Raw genomic sequence first — 17,316 nt, 5'->3', positions numbered from 1 at the left:
TCGAATTTCCCGGCGGCATCCCCTTTGTGTGGCCGTAACGCCCCCTAAAAAAATCCATGCCTTTGGCGGCCAGTGGCCTTTGTGCTGAATATAATAATTATAATTCCCTTCTCCCGGTTGTGTGCTCAGAAGCACCTCTCCCTCACATGTCTCAATTCTTAATAGCCAATGCCCATCACATTTTACATTTTAGTCATTTAGCAGACGCTCTTATCCAGAGCGACTTACAGTTAGCACATACATTATTTTATCGAACCCACAACCCTGGCGTTGCAAACGCCATGCTCTACCAACTGAGCTACATCCCCTGCTGGCCATTCCCTCCCCTACCCTGGACGACGCTGGGCCAATTGTGCGCCGCCCCATGGGTCTCCCGGTCGCGGCCGGCTACGACAGAGCCTGGATTCGAACCAGGATCTCTAGTGGCACAGCTAGCACTGCATCGCACAGTGGCACAGACCACTGCGCCACTCGGGGTCGCAGTCGGGTCTTTCTCACAGGCTACAAGTGAAGACAGACACATCAGGGACGCAACTGCGCGCGTCCTTATCCAATTTCCGAGGTGCACATTGAAGATATTGGAAGAACATGTACTTTGTCAGCCAACAAGATTAAACTTTCGTACTATGGGGGATAGCTGTCTATGTCAATCTACTATCCCCCATAGTATAAAAGTCAACCTATTTTATTCTGTAGGAGAAATAAATATTCCAAACAGTCTGGGACAAGCAATAAGGCTGACGCAACAGATCAGAACGTTTAGCTTAAAATATTGATAAACTATTAGACTATTTCTTCACATAAGCGCTTCAATGCACACATGGCAGTAGGCTATAAGCGTTAATGTTCCAAATGCAATCAATTAGCGGGAGAACGCCATTCTCAAAAATGATCGCAAATGCAATTACGCATGTAATACTTTTATTATAAAGGTGAAGTTTTATGGTGAAAATTATCTTCCCCAAACTTGAAACTCACTCGCTGCGTATGTATGCCAGTTAGCCTCTACGCCCGTTGTAAAGTGTATTAATGTGCTTAATTTTAAGTAGTTATTTGGCCACTTTAGTTGTGATAAACAGATAGGCCTATGGGCTAGAATACATGAGTTGTGCGACTATGATTTGAAAAAGTAGCAAAAAAAAGGTATGCGCTGTTTGCCTTACTGCACACAAGCTAATATTGTCACCCCATCAGACTGTTCTTGATTTAATCTTTACATAAACTAAATAATATGTGTTTTGATTTAGATGGACCATTATCATGCACCTGTCTCGAAACAGGGTCAGGGGGTTAAAAAATATAAATGTCAACTATGCAAAAAAAAAAAAAAAAAAAAATTGTAAAGTGGTTAACCCACTGGCTATAGGGTGAATGCACCAATTTGTAAGTCGCTCTGGATAAGAGCGTCTGCTAAATGACGTAAATGTAAATGTATGCACTTAAATAGCGAATGGAGGACGCTTTTCCCGTGCTTCATTTTCATGCCAGCCAGGTAGGCTATACTCATGTTGTAAAGAGAAGCAATGTGCCTAATATTAGGAAAGTTGAGAAATATAGTAGGCCTAGCCTATACAAAGCTAATGGGATCCTCCTCCTTTTAATAGAGGCCATCACTCTGTTTTCTCACGCAATTGCATAGCCCATAGAAATGTTGTGCAACATGAGCTCTCGGGGAGTGTTTGATTAGATTTTCCATTACATGTGCATTGATGTCAGAGTGATTAGAGGGACAATAGAGTGCTGAGTACCAGGCAGTTAGCAAGTTTGGTAGGCTACTAATGACCATCAGCAGCATCAGAGCATGGAGAAGCCTAATTATCGTGTCTAAACGGTCACGTAGAATTTGACTGCCGTCATGACTCGTGACCGCTGGTGTGGCGGTAATACGGTCACCATAACAGCCCTAGCACCAAGTATGCACCATGCATAGTTCTACAGAGAAACAATCACCGATTTGTGAGTTTTATTTGATACTGCTGTAAGAACAACCCAGCCCAGCCCACCCCGCACCCACTCCCTTGGATAACTACAGAGCAGTGATGTCCAATCCTGTTAACATAAGGCTGTCCTTGAGGGTTCCCTTCAATTCATGCCTTTTGAAGTACTGTATTCAACCAAATTATATAAAAATTGTTCTATATAGAAAGGTGATAAAGGGAAACTTGCAGAATGACAGCCCCAAGACCAAGGCTGGGCACCACTGTGTTTAGCTAACTGACTAATTTGAAAAAGACACTGCTGTATTTACAAGCCACACGATACAAGCCAAAATGATGAAAATGTATTTTTCCTGTTTATTTACTTAATATTTATATATTTTTTACAAAATAAAAAACATTTGAAACAAAAAAGCTAACAAGTCTGTGATTTGAGAAGGGGGAAAGCCATTGAACAAACAAGGACTACAGTACTTGTGAGTGATATACACTACATGGCAAAAAGTATATGGACACCTGCTTGAACATCTCATTCCAAAATCATGGGCATTCATATGGAGTTGGTCACCCCTTTGCTGCTACAACAGCCTCCACTCTTCTGGGAAGGCTTTCCACTAGATGCTGGAACATTGCTGAGGGGACTTGATTCCATTCAGCCACAAGAGCATTATTGAGGTCGGGCACTGATGTTGGGCGATTAGGCCTGGCTCACAGTCGGCGTTCCAATTCATCCCAAAGGTGTTCGATGGGGTTGAGGTCAGGGCTCTGTGCAGGCCAGTCAAGTTCTTCCACACTGATCTCGACAAACCATTTCTGTATTTACCTCGCTTTGTGCACGGAGGCATTGTCATGGTGAAACAGGAAAGGGCCTTCCCCAAACTGTTGCCACAAAGTTGGAAGTACAGAATCGTCTAGAATGTAATTGTATGCTGTAGCGTTAATATTTTCCTTCACTGGAACTAAGTGGCCCAAACCATGAAAAACAGCCCCAGACCATTATTCCTCCTCCACCAAACTTTACAGATGGCACTATGCATTTGGGCAGGTAGCGTTCTCCTGGCATCCGCCAAACACAGATTTGTCCGTCGGACTGCCAGACGGTGAAGCGTGATTCATCACTCCAGAGAACGCATTTCCACTGCTCCAGAGTCAAATGGCGGCGAGCTTTACACCACTCCAGCCGACACTTGGCATTGCGCATGGTGATCTTTGGCTTGTGTGCGGCTGCTCGACCACGGAAACCCATTTCATGAAGCGCCGACGAACAGTTTTTCTGCTGACGTTGCTTCCAGAGGCAGTTTGGAACAGTAGTGAGCATTGCAACCGAGGACAGGCGATTTTTATGTGTACGCGCTTCAGCACTCTGTGGTCCCGTTCTGTGAACTTGTGTGGCCTACCACTTCGCGGCTTAGCCGTTGTTGCTCCTAGATGTTTCCACTTCACAATAACAGCACTTACAGTTGACCGGGGCAGCTATAGCAGGGCAGAAATTTACGAACTGACTTGTTGGAAAAGTGGCATCCTATGACGGTGCCACATTGAAAGTCACTGAGCTCTTCAGTACGGGCCATTCTACTGTCAATGTTTGTCTATGGAGATTGAATGGCTGTGTGCTCGATTTTATACACCTGTCAGCCACGGGTGCGGCTGAAATAGCCAAATCCAATAATATGAATAGGTGTCCACATACTTTTGGCCATGTAGTGTATATGTACACACACTCATCCATAAAAAAAAAAAAAACATTTTAAAACACACAGTACAAAAAGAAAATCACTGACAAAAAAACTAACAGTAAAACTGTCCATCAGTAATCATTTCTGCAGGTTTCCTAATAATATATTGGGGGGGACAGGTGGTGGAGTGAGCGTGTAATGGGGATTAGAAAAATAACTCAACTTATAGGTAGGTAAGGGTGTGCCCTGGCCTCTCGTACAATGTAATTTTGTACTCCAGAATCTACAAATGTAAAAAACGTTTAAATCAGGGGTAAAGCTACTTTGCAACATAAAATGGGAAATAATTTCACATGATATGAGTTTGAGGGACCCCCAGTGTACACACACAATATAGATATCTATATTTAGATCCAGATCTATATATCTTTATGGTAAAAAATAAACTTCACAACTGCTCTGTCAATTTAGAGAATCCATTAGTGAAACTAAAATTTTGTAAAAACCAAATGGGAAACAAAGGAAAAACATAATCTGTGTTTGGGTATAGGGTGGGAATAAGGGGGTGAGGGGAGAGGGTGAGAAATAGAAAACCAGCCTGTCCCCCACCTTCAGTAAAAACAAAAACATTCGTTCTTTTAGAAAACAGTTCTATGTTAAATACAACAGAGTGAAAGGGAGGGGGGTTGAACACAATACAAAATTCCAAACAATACTCCGCTCTTAACGATCTGTTACTATAACCATTTAACTCCACCCCCCTCTCTTTTAAGACTGTCCCCCTACTCTCCTCGCCACACTAGTGCTTTCCCTCTCAGCACAGCGCCACCCGTGGCAGTGGTGAGTACTGCCGTGTGCTGAGCCGAGAGAATGGGGAGGGGATCTCTGTAGGAGAGGGGGTTATATGGAGACCATTTGTGGGGACAGGGGGCTGGATGATGGGTGGGTGTTAGTTGGCCCCCCAGTTGTAGCTGTTGTATGCAGACTTGTTGATCTGGGTCTTCTGTTGAAGCGAAGCATTCTGGCTACGCTGTCCAGTGCCACCACTCTGTTAGAAGAGAAGATAGGAAGAGACCATAATGCAAGGTAACCTGTGCCAAATATTTCTCTCCAAGATACAGTGTGACACACACGCGCCTTCACACACACCGTACCTGTCCGTCCTGCTGCAGATGGTGGTGCAGGATCTGCGAGTGGGGCTGCTGGTGCGGTGCCAGGATGTGCATGAAGGGAGCTGGAGCGTAACCAGCCGCGGCTGGCGGGTTGATGGGACCACCGCCGCCCAGGGCAGAGGGCAGGCTGAAGGAAGCTGCCGGTGTACCAGCGTGGAAACCCTGCTGCTTCTCAAAAGACTGCTGCTGGAGGGATTAACACAACAAGGTCGGACGCCTGACTTTTCTAGTCTGCGGTTTTTACACTTGTTTTTGTACAAACAACATTTTATACAGACACTGGTTGTCATATCCTTTCCGTATGTTTCAGAACATAATATTTTATTATAGTGTTTATACCACTGTAGCATCATTCTCACCTGCTGTGTCTTTGTGTAAACAGACCCTGAAATGTCTGGGACCCCCGTGTTGCTTGACGTCACCGAGACTCCTGCAGAGGAAACAAAGGGGTTCGGACACATTTACTTCACATGTCTACAGGTCACAACCCCTGCAGGAGAGGCATGGAAACCCCTGGGAGTCAGAGCCACAGAGTGGTCCGGGATTAAGGCAGCAGTTTCTAGATGGAAAGTAATTCTGTCAAACATACATCACATTCTAATTAGGTACTGGGTGAGAAACTCCACACAGAAACAAAAAGGCTTGTACATGATTTGCTCTAATACCATTCCTATAGCTATAATGGCTTGCACATGATTTGCTCTTATAGGCTACCATTATCGCTCCTATAGGATGCATTGTACATGGTTTGATTTGCTCCTAAAACTCAGACATTGATTTTGTGATGTTGTCAGGTAACCCATCTCCATCTATACACCTTGGATTGAAACTCAGTACAAGGCTGTATAGGAGCAATACAGCACTTTCGAGAAGATGGTCACTAGATGCTAATATACAGTATCAGATGCATCAATGTAAGGGAAGGAGAGCAAAAAAAGGCAGGATGAGATGGAGGAGAGGAAAACGAAAAGGAGGATACAAAGAAAGATGTGTCAGTGTATCAGTTCCAGTCAGCAACGGCGATGAGGGTCTGACTGTCTGGTGGCGGCTACGTATTGTTCTAGCACACAACTGTCCCCCTGCACGCTCTGCTGACGGAAGAAACTGGAAACATCCGGTTCAGGGGAAACGCAGAGAAGAGGCGCAAGCCTGAAAACCGGATGCTTCCGGTTTCTTCCGAACCCAGTCAGGCGTTTCTTTCACGCCTGCTACATTATGTTAGTCCCCCTGTATCGCCATGGAATCGCAGGACAGGGTCAACTAAACCCTGACATTCTAACCTCAGGCGGTGACTCACACGACAACTCCAGTTTACCGATACCTAGCATTAACATCAAACTCAGGAAATTCACTTTATCTACATAAAAAAATACATTCGTTTTTATCTGCTGTAGTTGAGACAGAATATATTGAGTTTGAGGGAGAGTATCACTTTGTAAACATGCTACCTTCACACCCCATAGTCTCCTGTCCCCATTTCAGAGCATGGCAGTTCAACAGGCAGGGCCTCCATTTTGTCACTCGTTCACCACCCTTGGGGTGTGTATCCTGTGTCAACCACACAGGACAGTGGGTAGAGAGGTACTTCTGACACTAACACATTTAAGCAAGCACACGTGGGTGGAAAGCTGGCAGCACAGAGTGCATGGACCAGGGCTACTCATCAACTGTTCATTGGTTAGCAGCTAGCTAGTTAGCGCTCCATTAGCTTGCTCGCACTGCTTTAGAAATGTAAGAATTGAACATAAACACTCAGTTAGCCTCTATGGCAGTGTTTTCCAAACTTGGTCCTGGGGACCCAAGGGGTGCACACTATTTTTTGTCCTAGCACAACACAGCTGATTCAAATACAACTCATCATCAAGCTTTGATTATTTGAATCTTCTGTGAAGTGCTACAGCACCTTGGTGCCCAATGATGATTAGTACTGGGGCATGGAGGCAGACAGAGGGTGGCAGTTGACTGCTTATTGGGCATTTGTGTGGTGCGGACAGTAAGCAGCGATGAGGTTAAGGAGGATGGAGGTGATGACGGCGCGAGGGAGGAAGGAGGAGGGGAGGGTTGGTGTGTGGCGGCACTCACCGACTCCAGGCCCGCTGACAGAGCTGGCTTGCTTGTTTTGCGCAGAAGCGACGGCGGCCACGGCAGTGCCGTATCCACCCTTACAGAAATCCCCACTCCCTGAAGCCTGGCCCATATCCTCATAGCCTGAAACAGTCAGACACACAGCCGCAGCCCACAGCGTTAGACACACCAGGCAAGGTTAGGGGTCGGGGGTGTCAGGCAGGGGGGGTGGGCGGTCGGTCGGGCGGAGGCAGGAAGCAAAAGGTGGTGCAGATAACAGAGGTGCTGTGTGACCAAGTGGATAGAGGGAGAGATAGGACAATGGAAGGATAGCGTTGGAGAAATGGGGGTGGAGACATGGAAGTTTAAGATGACCTCCATGTGGGATGGGGTGGAAGGTATAGCCAGAAGCCCAACTCCAGTTGTTGAATGAGCAGAAGCATGCAATGATAGGCAACAGCAACAGAACACCCACCACCCTACTCCCCCGTAATATATGTAGTAGGAGGGCCATCGATACAGTCCACTTTTCCACTCGAAAACAACTCAAATAGAACATATTACTGTACTAACAAAAGGTACAAACAAGGGTAAACTAGATATCCTTCCCCATTCAAAAGAATGGTGAGAGTTGTAGAATCATACAACTCCCATTTCCACTCCCATTTCAGAGTTTGAAACTTTTTAAGTTTTCACAAATGCACACCCTGCAAAAAAAATCAAAAGAATCCCCAAGAAATCACATGGAGCGCTCGAAGTAATAATCAATATTGGTCCCTGATCACTCTTTAGCTGGCCCATACCAGACAGCACCCAGGTTTGGTGGGTTAGAATGGTTTGTTGGTAACAACGGCAGCAGGCAGTTTGTCTCCAAGTAACAGAAACCGCTCCATACCAGCTGGTCAACAACATCAGTGACTGTGGCTCAGGGTTTCCCGTTATGAAAATGTGGTGCCGGACAATTGACCAGGAGCATTTTTATTTACCGGACATTTGATACGTTTAGAAGGACCCATATGCATTGGGGGCATAACCTGATTAGGGTGTCCACCCACGGTGCTCAAAATGACAGAAATCAAATGTATATTATGGTAATTAATCTTAACATAACATGCAAGTCAAAGATGCAACGACGTGTGTCCTTGTTAGAATGAACATGTTAGAATAACTATTTACTTTTCCTCAGCCAACAAGATGAGTAACGAACAGCAAAATCCCTAGACTATGCATAGGCGCGCTTGAGTTTCAAGTTTGGGGAAGCAAATTTTCACCATAAAAATGCACCTTTATAATAAAGCATCCCATGTATCATCGCATTTGCAGACTTATGTAAGATGGCCTACTATTTGTAATGTGATGAGTAGATTGGACAGTCGTAATTTAGGCTAATAATATAACTCAATCACTGTTCTCAAAAAAGACTTCAATGCATGGCTGAGCATGTATAGCGTAGAGGCCTGCGCTATAGTAGATACGTTTCTTTCTTTGCACGGGAAAAACACATTTCATGCAAATTCTACTACACTTTATATGACTGGAGACATTAAAACTATGTTTTAATACGACAAATTACAGGATAGCCTACTCTGCTAACACTGACAAACATACCAATAAAAACAACGTTGTCCATATAATAGGCCTACGAGGAGAAGAGACAAATAGAATATGACGTCCATCTAAACTGGAGGAGGAAATTATTGTCCAAAAACAAACTTAAGTCGAACAAGGATAAGGAGTAAATATGTGCAGTGCGCACTCACAGGGGATATGGCCAATGCTCTCCACTGGTGCCAATAACAAAAGGCCGACTGTTTTTCGTTCAATTAAGTTGAGAATTTACAGTGGGGAATAAAAGTATTTAGTCAGCCACCAATTGTGCAAGTTCTCCCACTTAAAAAGATGAGAGAGGCCTGTAATTTTCATCGTAGGTACACGTCAACTATGACAGACAAAATGAGAATTGTTTTTCTCCAGAAAATCACATTGTAGGATTTTTTATGAATTTATTTGCAAATTATGGTGGAAAATAAGTATTTGGTCAATAACAAAAGTTTCTCAACACTTTGTTATATACCCTTTGTTGGCAATGACACAGGTCAAACGTTTTCTGTAAGTCTTCACAAGGTTTTCACACACTGTTGCTGGTATTTTGGCCAAATATTTTCTATGGGGTTGAGATCTGGAGACTGGCTAGGCCACTCCAGGACCTTGAAATGCTTCTTACGAAGCCACTCCTTCGTTGCCCGGGCGGTGTGTTTGGGATCATTGTCATGCTGAAAGACCCAGCCACGTTTCATCTTCAATGCCCTTGCTGATGGAAGGTGGTTTTCACTCAAAATCTCACGATACATGGCCCCATTCATTCTTTCCTTTACACGGATCAGTCGTCCTGGTCCCTTTGCAGAAAAACAGCCCCAAAGCATGATGTTTCCACTCCCATGCTTCACAGTAGATATGGCGTTCTTTGGATGCAACTCAGCATTCTTTGTCCTCCAAACAAGACGAGTTGAGTTTTTACCAAAAAGTTATATTTTGGTTTCATCTGACCATATGACATTCTCCCAATCCTCTTCTGGATCATCCAAATGCACTCTAGCAAACTTCAGACGGGCCTGGACATGTACTGGCTTAAGCAGGGGGACACGTCTGGCACTGCAGGATTTGAGTCCCTGGCGGCGTAGTGTGTTACTGATGGTAGGCTTTGTTACTTTGGTCCCAGCTCTATGCAGGTCATTCACTAGGTCCCCCCGTGTGGTTCTGGGATTTTTGCTCACCGTTCTTGTGATCATTTTGACCCCACGGGGTGAGATCTTGTGTTGAGCCCCAGATCGAGGGAGATTATCAGTGGTCTTGTATGTCTTCCATTTCCTAATAATTGCTCCCACAGTTGATTTCTTCAAACCAAGCTGCTTACCTATTGCAGATTCAGTCTTCCCAGCCTGGTGCAGGTCTACAATTTTGTTTCTGGTGCCCTTTGACAGCTCTTTGGTCTTGGCCATTGTGGAGTTTGGAGTGTGACTGTTTGAGGTTGTGGACAGGTGTCTTTTATACTGATTACAAGTTCAAACAGGTGCCATTAATACAGGTAATGAGTGGAGGACAGAGGAGCCTCTTAAAGAAGAAGTTACAGGTCTGTGAGAGCCAGAAATCTTGCTTGTTTGTAGGTGACCAAATACTTATTTTCCACCATAATTTGCAAATAAATTCATTAAAAATCCTACAATGTGATTTTCTGGATTTTTTTTACTCAATTTGTCTGTCATAGTTGACGTGTACCTATGATGAAAATTACAGGCCTCTCTCATCTTTTTAAGTGGGAGAACTTGCACAATTGGTGGCTGACTAAATACTTTTTTCCCCCACTGTATGTTCATGCTTTAGTAGCATATTTTGAATGATTTTATTTCTTTCTGTATAGACAGGAGTAGGCTAATTAGGCTACATAATTTTGGCAATTGAATCAAATGTACTTAAGGAAAGCTTCCCCTAGGCTTATGGATGCGCCGCTTATGAGCCATGTCAATCTACTAGTCCCCATAGTAGAAAAGTTTCACTTGTCCAGAAAGAAATAGGCCAATCAGACCCTGGGACAGTTGTGGGACGATAGATCCAAAGTTCATACAACCAGTAGGCCTCGGCAACATATATACTTTTTTAAAGCAATGAATCTGATGCAACAGATCTGAACGTTTAGCTTAAAATGTTGATACACAATTTCTTAACATTATTAGCACAGCAATGCGCACCAGGCAGTAGGCAACGCGCGAATGAACATTTGGCTACCGGACAATGAAAGAAAGTTGAAAACCAATAGAACATGAGAGAAATAGGCTACTGGTTTCAATGTCATATGGAAGTCTTTATAAAATAATTGCCTCCACGGATATGGTCGGATTTTGCCTAGGCTACTTTTGAAGCAAGGTAAAACATACCTCATAAATTTGTAGTAAAATGTTCAGATTTCAAACAATTAAGTAACTATATATGTTTTCAAAATGCATACTGCCTCCAGCTCAAAGCGAAGCGCGCTTCAATTACCAGTTGAGAAATAAAAATTGCTCTTAAATCGTGGCCCAACAAAAAAAATTTAACACACGATTGCATTTAGAATTGTTGCGCAATCAGTGGGCTTATAAAAGAGCTGTCTGACAGATTTTCCGCTCAAAGGCTCTGTATCTGTATGCTGTCTCTGCATGTGATAAGATACATAACGAATATACACACACGCCAATTTTATTCTACATAATTATGCAAATTAACCCATAGACCGATAAGCATGACCGGTCAAATGTATTTACATCAACTGGCATTTCCATCAATGAATAGGCAAAAAAACATTACTTAACAGTGGGATTTCTCTTCTCCCGGACAATTGGCCGTTGCTAATTTTATTCATCAGCTTTTCCATTTTTGAACGGCCAAAAGCCGGCTATTACCGGCTAACGGAAACCCTGATGTGGCTATGCATGCCTGATTAGAAAGGTTGGAGTTAGTGCCGTTTCATCCACTAACCATGTTGAAGAGCGGTTGATGTAGACAGGTAATGTGGGCAATGTCAGCCTTAGCAGGCTTAGGCACAGGCAAATGTTGCATTCAAACCCAACAAACCTTTGAATGTGAGAGGCTTATTAAATATAAACGTGAAAGCACACATTGTCAACTAAACTGACTGTCAGTTGCATGCAGTGTTGATAGCCATTCTATCAGTATGTACAGTGTAAAGAGTTGAACTGAAAGACCCCTGAACAGATGCCGTTCCACAGGGTGTGTCCTCGGGGTGTGTGTTGAGTCATACCAGTGTTGTAACCATGGGAACCGTAGCCGCTGGCCTGCTGGAAGGCAGTTGCCGAGGCATTGACTCCAACGTTCACACCGTGCTGCTTCGACGAGGTAGGAGCCACCTAGAAACACACAGACAGGTTAGAGGTGAAACTAATATAATTAGTTGTCTAGCGTATTTAAAATATCAGCTGCTATCACATGCTATTTCAATTCCTTTTACAGCATACTGAATTCTCACAATTGAAGTGAAAAACTGTTTGTAGTACATTTGTGCCCCAATTATAAATTAGGACAGTTTGCATGTCATATTACAAAATGCATTTGCACAACATGCATTTCTACATGTATCAGGAGAACATACTCTTGTTAACTTCATAAACTTAATATAATTTTTAAAAAAACATCCAAAACAACACCCAGACAAAGCATGTGAAATCTCACCGGGAACATGGCGGGGCCATACTGGAAGGTGTTGGGCAGGCCCGGCACGCCGGTGTAGTAGGGCAGGCTGGTGTAGCTGTAGCCGGGGGGAAGCGCTGGGTTAAGGAAAGGCTGCTGCGTGGTGTGATGCGTCTGGCTCTGGTTCTGCTGTGTCTGCTGGGCCAACGTGGTGGCCGGCGCCGGGGACGACGCGTCACCTCGACCAAACTTTGATAAGTCACCTGCCGGAGGGGAATGGCAAAGAAAAAGGTAAAGTGTGAAAAAGGTGAGTGAAAGGGGGATGAGGGGAAGGAGGAGATGAGTGAGAAAATGTGACAATAATGTCCATTGTGTTCAAGCAACGGTAATGCGATTCACTGAGATCAGTTATTACAGCAGTACAATGGACAATAACGTAGCAGCGTATCAGTTCCAGTCAGTCACAAGGTCTGACTGTATCTGGTGCCGGCTGCACATTGTTCTAACACGCCACTGTCCCCCTGCATCGCCATGGAGACGCAGGACAGGGTCAACTGATGCGTGTTTGTTCCCAACACCAAACCCCTCCATTCACTGTGTTAGCACTCTGTACATAATCCATAGATTAGGAAAGTAGAGTAAGACATCATAGATGGGGGTTAGAGTGGTGGTTACCAGAGTAAGGGTTGTTGCTCAGGCTGCCATCTCTGCCAGTCAGTGCTGTGTTGGGGGTGGCAAACGGGATGCTGTAGTAATCCTGAGAAGACAGAAGAGGCTCAGTTTTTACTAGTACGAAAGGACTATCAGACTACATCCCATTTTCATCACGTCGCAACATAGCAAAGTTCCTGGAAACAAATGAGAGTTCCAAGAACAGTTGTTCACTTCTTCAAATAACAGTTTGCAGCTGTTGTTAGAGTTACTAGTAAAAGTCATATTTGGCCAGTCCACACATGGACGGGTTACATCCAGATAGCTTAGACTCACCAGTGGTATTCTAGTCTGGAGCATCTGTAGGTCATCATAGCCGTACACCTGAGGCTGAGACACACAAGGCGGTGAGATGACAATAGAAAGGGAGAAAAAAAGTTGGGATTTTCCCTCCAATTGCAGTATACCATTACGAAGCTCTAAATATGAACTTTTATAAAAAGTGTAAAAAACAGAATATAGAATTTTGGACGATATGCGCAGATATAGGCGGTCACTCACACTTAGATAGACCTCATGATTTCCATGACCTAAAGGCAGGTTTAGTTGACAGAGACAGTGAGGAGTACTTACAGGGTAGGCGTGCAGTAGTCCGGGGGCCATAATGTATGGGTTGGGCAGCAGAGGGGGCACTCCAGGAGGAAGGTTAGGAGGTGCTTTCCCTGTAAAGAGACCAGCAGAAACAAAAGACAAAACATATGAAATAATAGGATGGAAATTATTGTATTAGAAAAAACTAAACATATACAACACACCCCATCACATCTCAAATCTAAACCACAGACCCCCGGCTGCATCCCAAATGGCACCCTATTCCCTATATAGTGCACTACATTAGACCAGGGCCCATAGGGCTCCAGTCAAAAGTAGTGCACTATATAGGGAACAGGGTGCCATTTGGGACGCAATCCCCTTAACCAACAACCCCTCTAACCTGAGGAGACTGCAGAGCTGCGTGAGGAGGCGGAGGAAGCGATAGCCTGGGCTTGTGCTGCTGTGGACATGGCTGCCGAGGCTACAGCTGGAGGTCCCATGGAGGCTGCTGTGTGGAGGCCCATGGCTGCTAGGCTGCTGACGGGGCCCAGGCCTGAGGGGGCTGACTGAGACACTGTGTTCACTGAAGAGGGCTGAGGGGCCCCCATGGAGACCTGATGCGCTGCTGCAACCACCGACGAGGAAGAGGGGACCGAGGAAGAGGGGACCACCGAGACAGAGGAAGGGAAGGAGGAAGAGTGCAAGCTGGAGTCGTCTACTCTCTGGTGCTGTCAGGATGGATGAATGGAGAGAAGAGGAGATGGTTATGGTAAACAAGATTAAATACCCACTAGGTTAGATTAAGAAGTATTTGATGTATCCTCCATCATAGGAAATGCACTCTCTTCTATCTCACACACACTCACCATTAGACTGGCGTTGGATGTGCGGACTTGGGATTGAGCGAGACTGTTCTGTTGTGTAGAAAGGGAACTGGAGAAAGAACAACCGATCGTCCATTATCAATTTAGTTGAATAAAGAACCACTATCCACTGGCACTACTACAATCCAAACTCTTCAAATCACTCAAGCCCTTCGTTCAAACCATTCAGGGTGCCATCTTACTTGCTGTGCTGAGGCGGGGGCATGGTATTCGGGGGCAAGTCTTCATTGTGCCCCAGAGTGCTGTGCGACGACTGATTGGATGTGCTCAACAAGGACGCGGGCCCTGAGCCACTGTCCGTCAATGTAGCCATGGAGACTGACGCGGGCGTGGCCGAATCAGAGGCCAACTTCACAGACACTGCAGAGCCTGCTGCAGCTGGACAGAGAGACAGAAAGGACATAGAGGGAGAGAAATATAGAGAGAGATTCTGGGATTAGTGCCAACCCAAATGGACGACAGCTCTACAATACACACTGTCTAATTGGGCAGATTGCCATTCCAAACTGTATCCGCTTTAAGGGACACTGAATGAATAGCCGTAAAATACTAATAGAGGACCACAAAATAACAGGCATGGTTCCCGAGTACTTAACCTACATCCAGGAACACCATAGTGCCCACAAAGCTCATCACTAAGCTAAGGAACCTGGGCTAAACACCTCCCTCTGCAACTGGATCCTGGACTTCCTGACGGGCCGCCCCCAGGTGGTAAGGGTAGGCAACAACACATCTGCTACGCTGATCTTCAACACTGGGGCCCCTCAGGGGTGCGTGCTTAGTCCCTTCCTGTACTCCCTGTTGACCCACGACTGCGTGGCCAAGCATGACTCCAACACCATTATCAAGTTTGGAGGTCAGAGACCTGGCAGTGAGCCTGTAATCGAACCCACAATTGCTGATGCTCCAGATACTCAACTAGTCTCAAGAAGGCCAGTTTTATTGCTTCTTTAAGCAGCACAACAATTTTCAGCTGTGCTAACATAATTGCAAAAGGTTTTTCTAATGATCAATTAGCCTTTTAAAATGATCAACTTGGATTAGCAAACAACGTGCCATTGGAACACAGGACTGATGGTTGCTGATAATGGGCCTCTGTACACCTATGTAGATATTCCATTAAAAATCAAAATCAGCCGTTTCCAGCTACAATAGCCATTTACAACATTAACAATGTCTACACTATTTTCTGATCAATTTGATGTTATTTTAATGGACAACAAAATTGCTTTTCTTTCGAAAACAACGACATTTCTAAGTGACCCCAAACTTTTGAACGGTAGTGTATATACTAGGCGGTGTCAGAGGAAGGCCCAAAAAATTGTCAAAGACTCCAGTCACCCTGTTTATTATCTATGCATTTTCACTTTACAAATTACCTCGACAAACCTGTACCCCTGCACTTTGACTCGGTATACCCCCTGTATATAGCCCCGTTATTGTTATGTAATTTACGTGTAACTTTTTGATAATTTTTTTAAACTTTTGTTTATTTAGTAAATATTTTCTTAACTATTTCTTGAACTGCATTGTTGGTTAAGGGCTTGTAAGTAAGCATTTCACGTTAAGGTCTACACCTGTTGTATTCAGCGCATGTGACAAATAAAATGTGATTAGATTTTTGAAATGCATTACAATGCTTGTTAGTGGATTACCACGTCACACGGTTGCCATGACCACCACATATTCAGACTTCATTCACTGCAAACCCACACAGCTACCAAAATGACTCACCTTCCACAGAATGCGTCTGTATTGAATTGAATCCATTCTGAAAAAACACAAGTTCAGGTGGGCTTGTTAGGGTACACTAATTTAGGGGAGTAGTTTCCATAGCAACAGTTCATTCAATAACAGAGGGAGCCAATCAAAGAAAAGTGAAAAACAGAGCAATTACTTTATTTCTTATTTCTCTAAGAATCAAAGCAATATGAATAGAGGAATGAATCTCAAGGAGGCAGAGCAATATGAATGGAGGAATGAATGGAGGCTCACCTTGTTCTGCATGTCTTTCTGCGGGGAGGAGACGGGGGTGGGGTAGCGCCGGGCCTGGGGAGCCCTCTGGTCGTACATGTCCATCTGACTGGGGTTGGAGAGGGAGGGAATCGCATCACTGGAGGAGAAGAAGCAGGGAGATTAGATAAAGCCATAGGGCTACTTTGAGAAAAGAGAAGGTGTCCAGTGTCAAAGCTCAAGTGGGCCCAAGTGACAGAGATGCTACACATGGGTCTGTGTGTGGTGTTGTAGTTGTAGAAGACCCATATCTTACACCAATTTTGCAGTGTCTGGTATGACAGATGTGTGCTCACCAGCTGGGGCTTGTGTAGAGGCTGTTCTGAACCTGGCTTCCTGGTGTGGTGGTGGTTGGGGTGCTGTCGTACTCCTGGAGCACAGGTTCAGAGCCAAACTGCAGTGCTCCAAATTGCAGGTTCAGCCCAGAGATGTCTGCCGAGCCAGGCATCTCCACCGCCATCGCTGGAATCTGGAATCAAATATCATAAAGATATGGTTAATGTCAGGGACAGCAAGGTAATTAAGTTATGAAAAAGTAAAGAGAGGTAGGGAGGGATACATAGGTGTTAGGCTAACAGAGTGATGAAAGTAAAGTGAATGTGTGCTCACTGTTTGCTGTGAGTGAGCAAGTGTTAACTATCGAAAATAATTCGAAGTTGGGCGCAGCGTGACCGGCCATTCACTCGGTTTACATTGTCCTTGTATCAGTGTTGAGCTGTTACCTTGGTGGTGATGGAGGTCCTCTTCTTCTGTTGCTTGAGCTTGTGCTGCTGCAATGGCAGGGGGCTGGAGCCCTGGGCGTCCGATGAGCCAGGTGACACCTGCTGCCGCAGGGGGGGCACCGTCATCTTCGGGAGGGCAGACGCGGGGTGCGCCATGTGGGACGATGGGGTGCTCTGTGAGGGCAGGGAGGAGGAGACTGAGGAAGGGGGGAGGAAGGCATCCAACACAGAGGTGGTGGGCTGGTAGGGATGGCGCTTGGTGAAGGGGCTGTGGACCGCAGGCTCCGGCTGGGCCTTCATGTCTGGGGGGAGAGAAGGGGATGGGAGAAAGGAAGGTAGGGCCTGCACCTGATGGCTATAAAACATTTGTTTTTTTTTTTAACATCAGATTCTGAACCCTGCATAGGGCATTTAAGATATCT

The 17,316-nt window shown here is 44.9% G+C and overlaps 1 protein-coding gene across 3 annotated transcripts in view; it reads right to left on the bottom strand.

Annotated features, from left to right (window-relative positions):
• Positions 1 to 2,271: 2,271 nt before the first annotated feature.
• Positions 2,272 to 17,316, bottom strand: part of LOC311131981 (ubiquitin-associated protein 2-like) — a 67,308-nt gene continuing 52,263 nt past the window's right edge. Inside the window, exons 15-30 of one of the 3 annotated variants that reach the window (XM_084165131.1) lie at positions 16,895 to 17,196; positions 16,469 to 16,641; positions 16,155 to 16,272; positions 15,894 to 15,930; positions 14,342 to 14,537; positions 14,142 to 14,208; positions 13,676 to 14,003; positions 13,315 to 13,403; positions 13,018 to 13,071; positions 12,706 to 12,787; positions 12,073 to 12,293; positions 11,645 to 11,750; positions 6,868 to 6,993; positions 5,145 to 5,215; positions 4,768 to 4,971; positions 2,272 to 4,661 (exon numbers count right to left, since the gene is read on the bottom strand). In XM_084165131.1, the coding sequence (XP_084021257.1) occupies positions 4,563 to 4,661; positions 4,768 to 4,971; positions 5,145 to 5,215; positions 6,868 to 6,993; positions 11,645 to 11,750; positions 12,073 to 12,293; positions 12,706 to 12,787; positions 13,018 to 13,071; positions 13,315 to 13,403; positions 13,676 to 14,003; positions 14,142 to 14,208; positions 14,342 to 14,537; positions 15,894 to 15,930; positions 16,155 to 16,272; positions 16,469 to 16,641; positions 16,895 to 17,196 (2,273 nt within the window). In that variant the 3' untranslated portion in view covers positions 2,272 to 4,562. The remainder of the gene's footprint in view (positions 4,662 to 4,767; positions 4,972 to 5,144; positions 5,216 to 6,867; positions 6,994 to 11,644; positions 11,751 to 12,072; positions 12,294 to 12,705; positions 12,788 to 13,017; positions 13,072 to 13,314; positions 13,404 to 13,675; positions 14,004 to 14,141; positions 14,209 to 14,341; positions 14,538 to 15,893; positions 15,931 to 16,154; positions 16,273 to 16,468; positions 16,642 to 16,894; positions 17,197 to 17,316) is intronic. The other 2 variants (XM_084165132.1, XM_084165133.1) reach the window with 2 other exon arrangements.

Source organism: Coregonus lavaretus (assembly GCF_964263955.1).
Source record: "Coregonus lavaretus genome assembly, chromosome: 7".
NCBI classification, from domain to species: Eukaryota; Metazoa; Chordata; class Actinopteri; order Salmoniformes; family Salmonidae; genus Coregonus; species Coregonus lavaretus.
The sequence above is the reverse complement of the archived record's forward strand: the minus strand, read 5'-3'. Positions and strand labels throughout refer to the sequence as shown.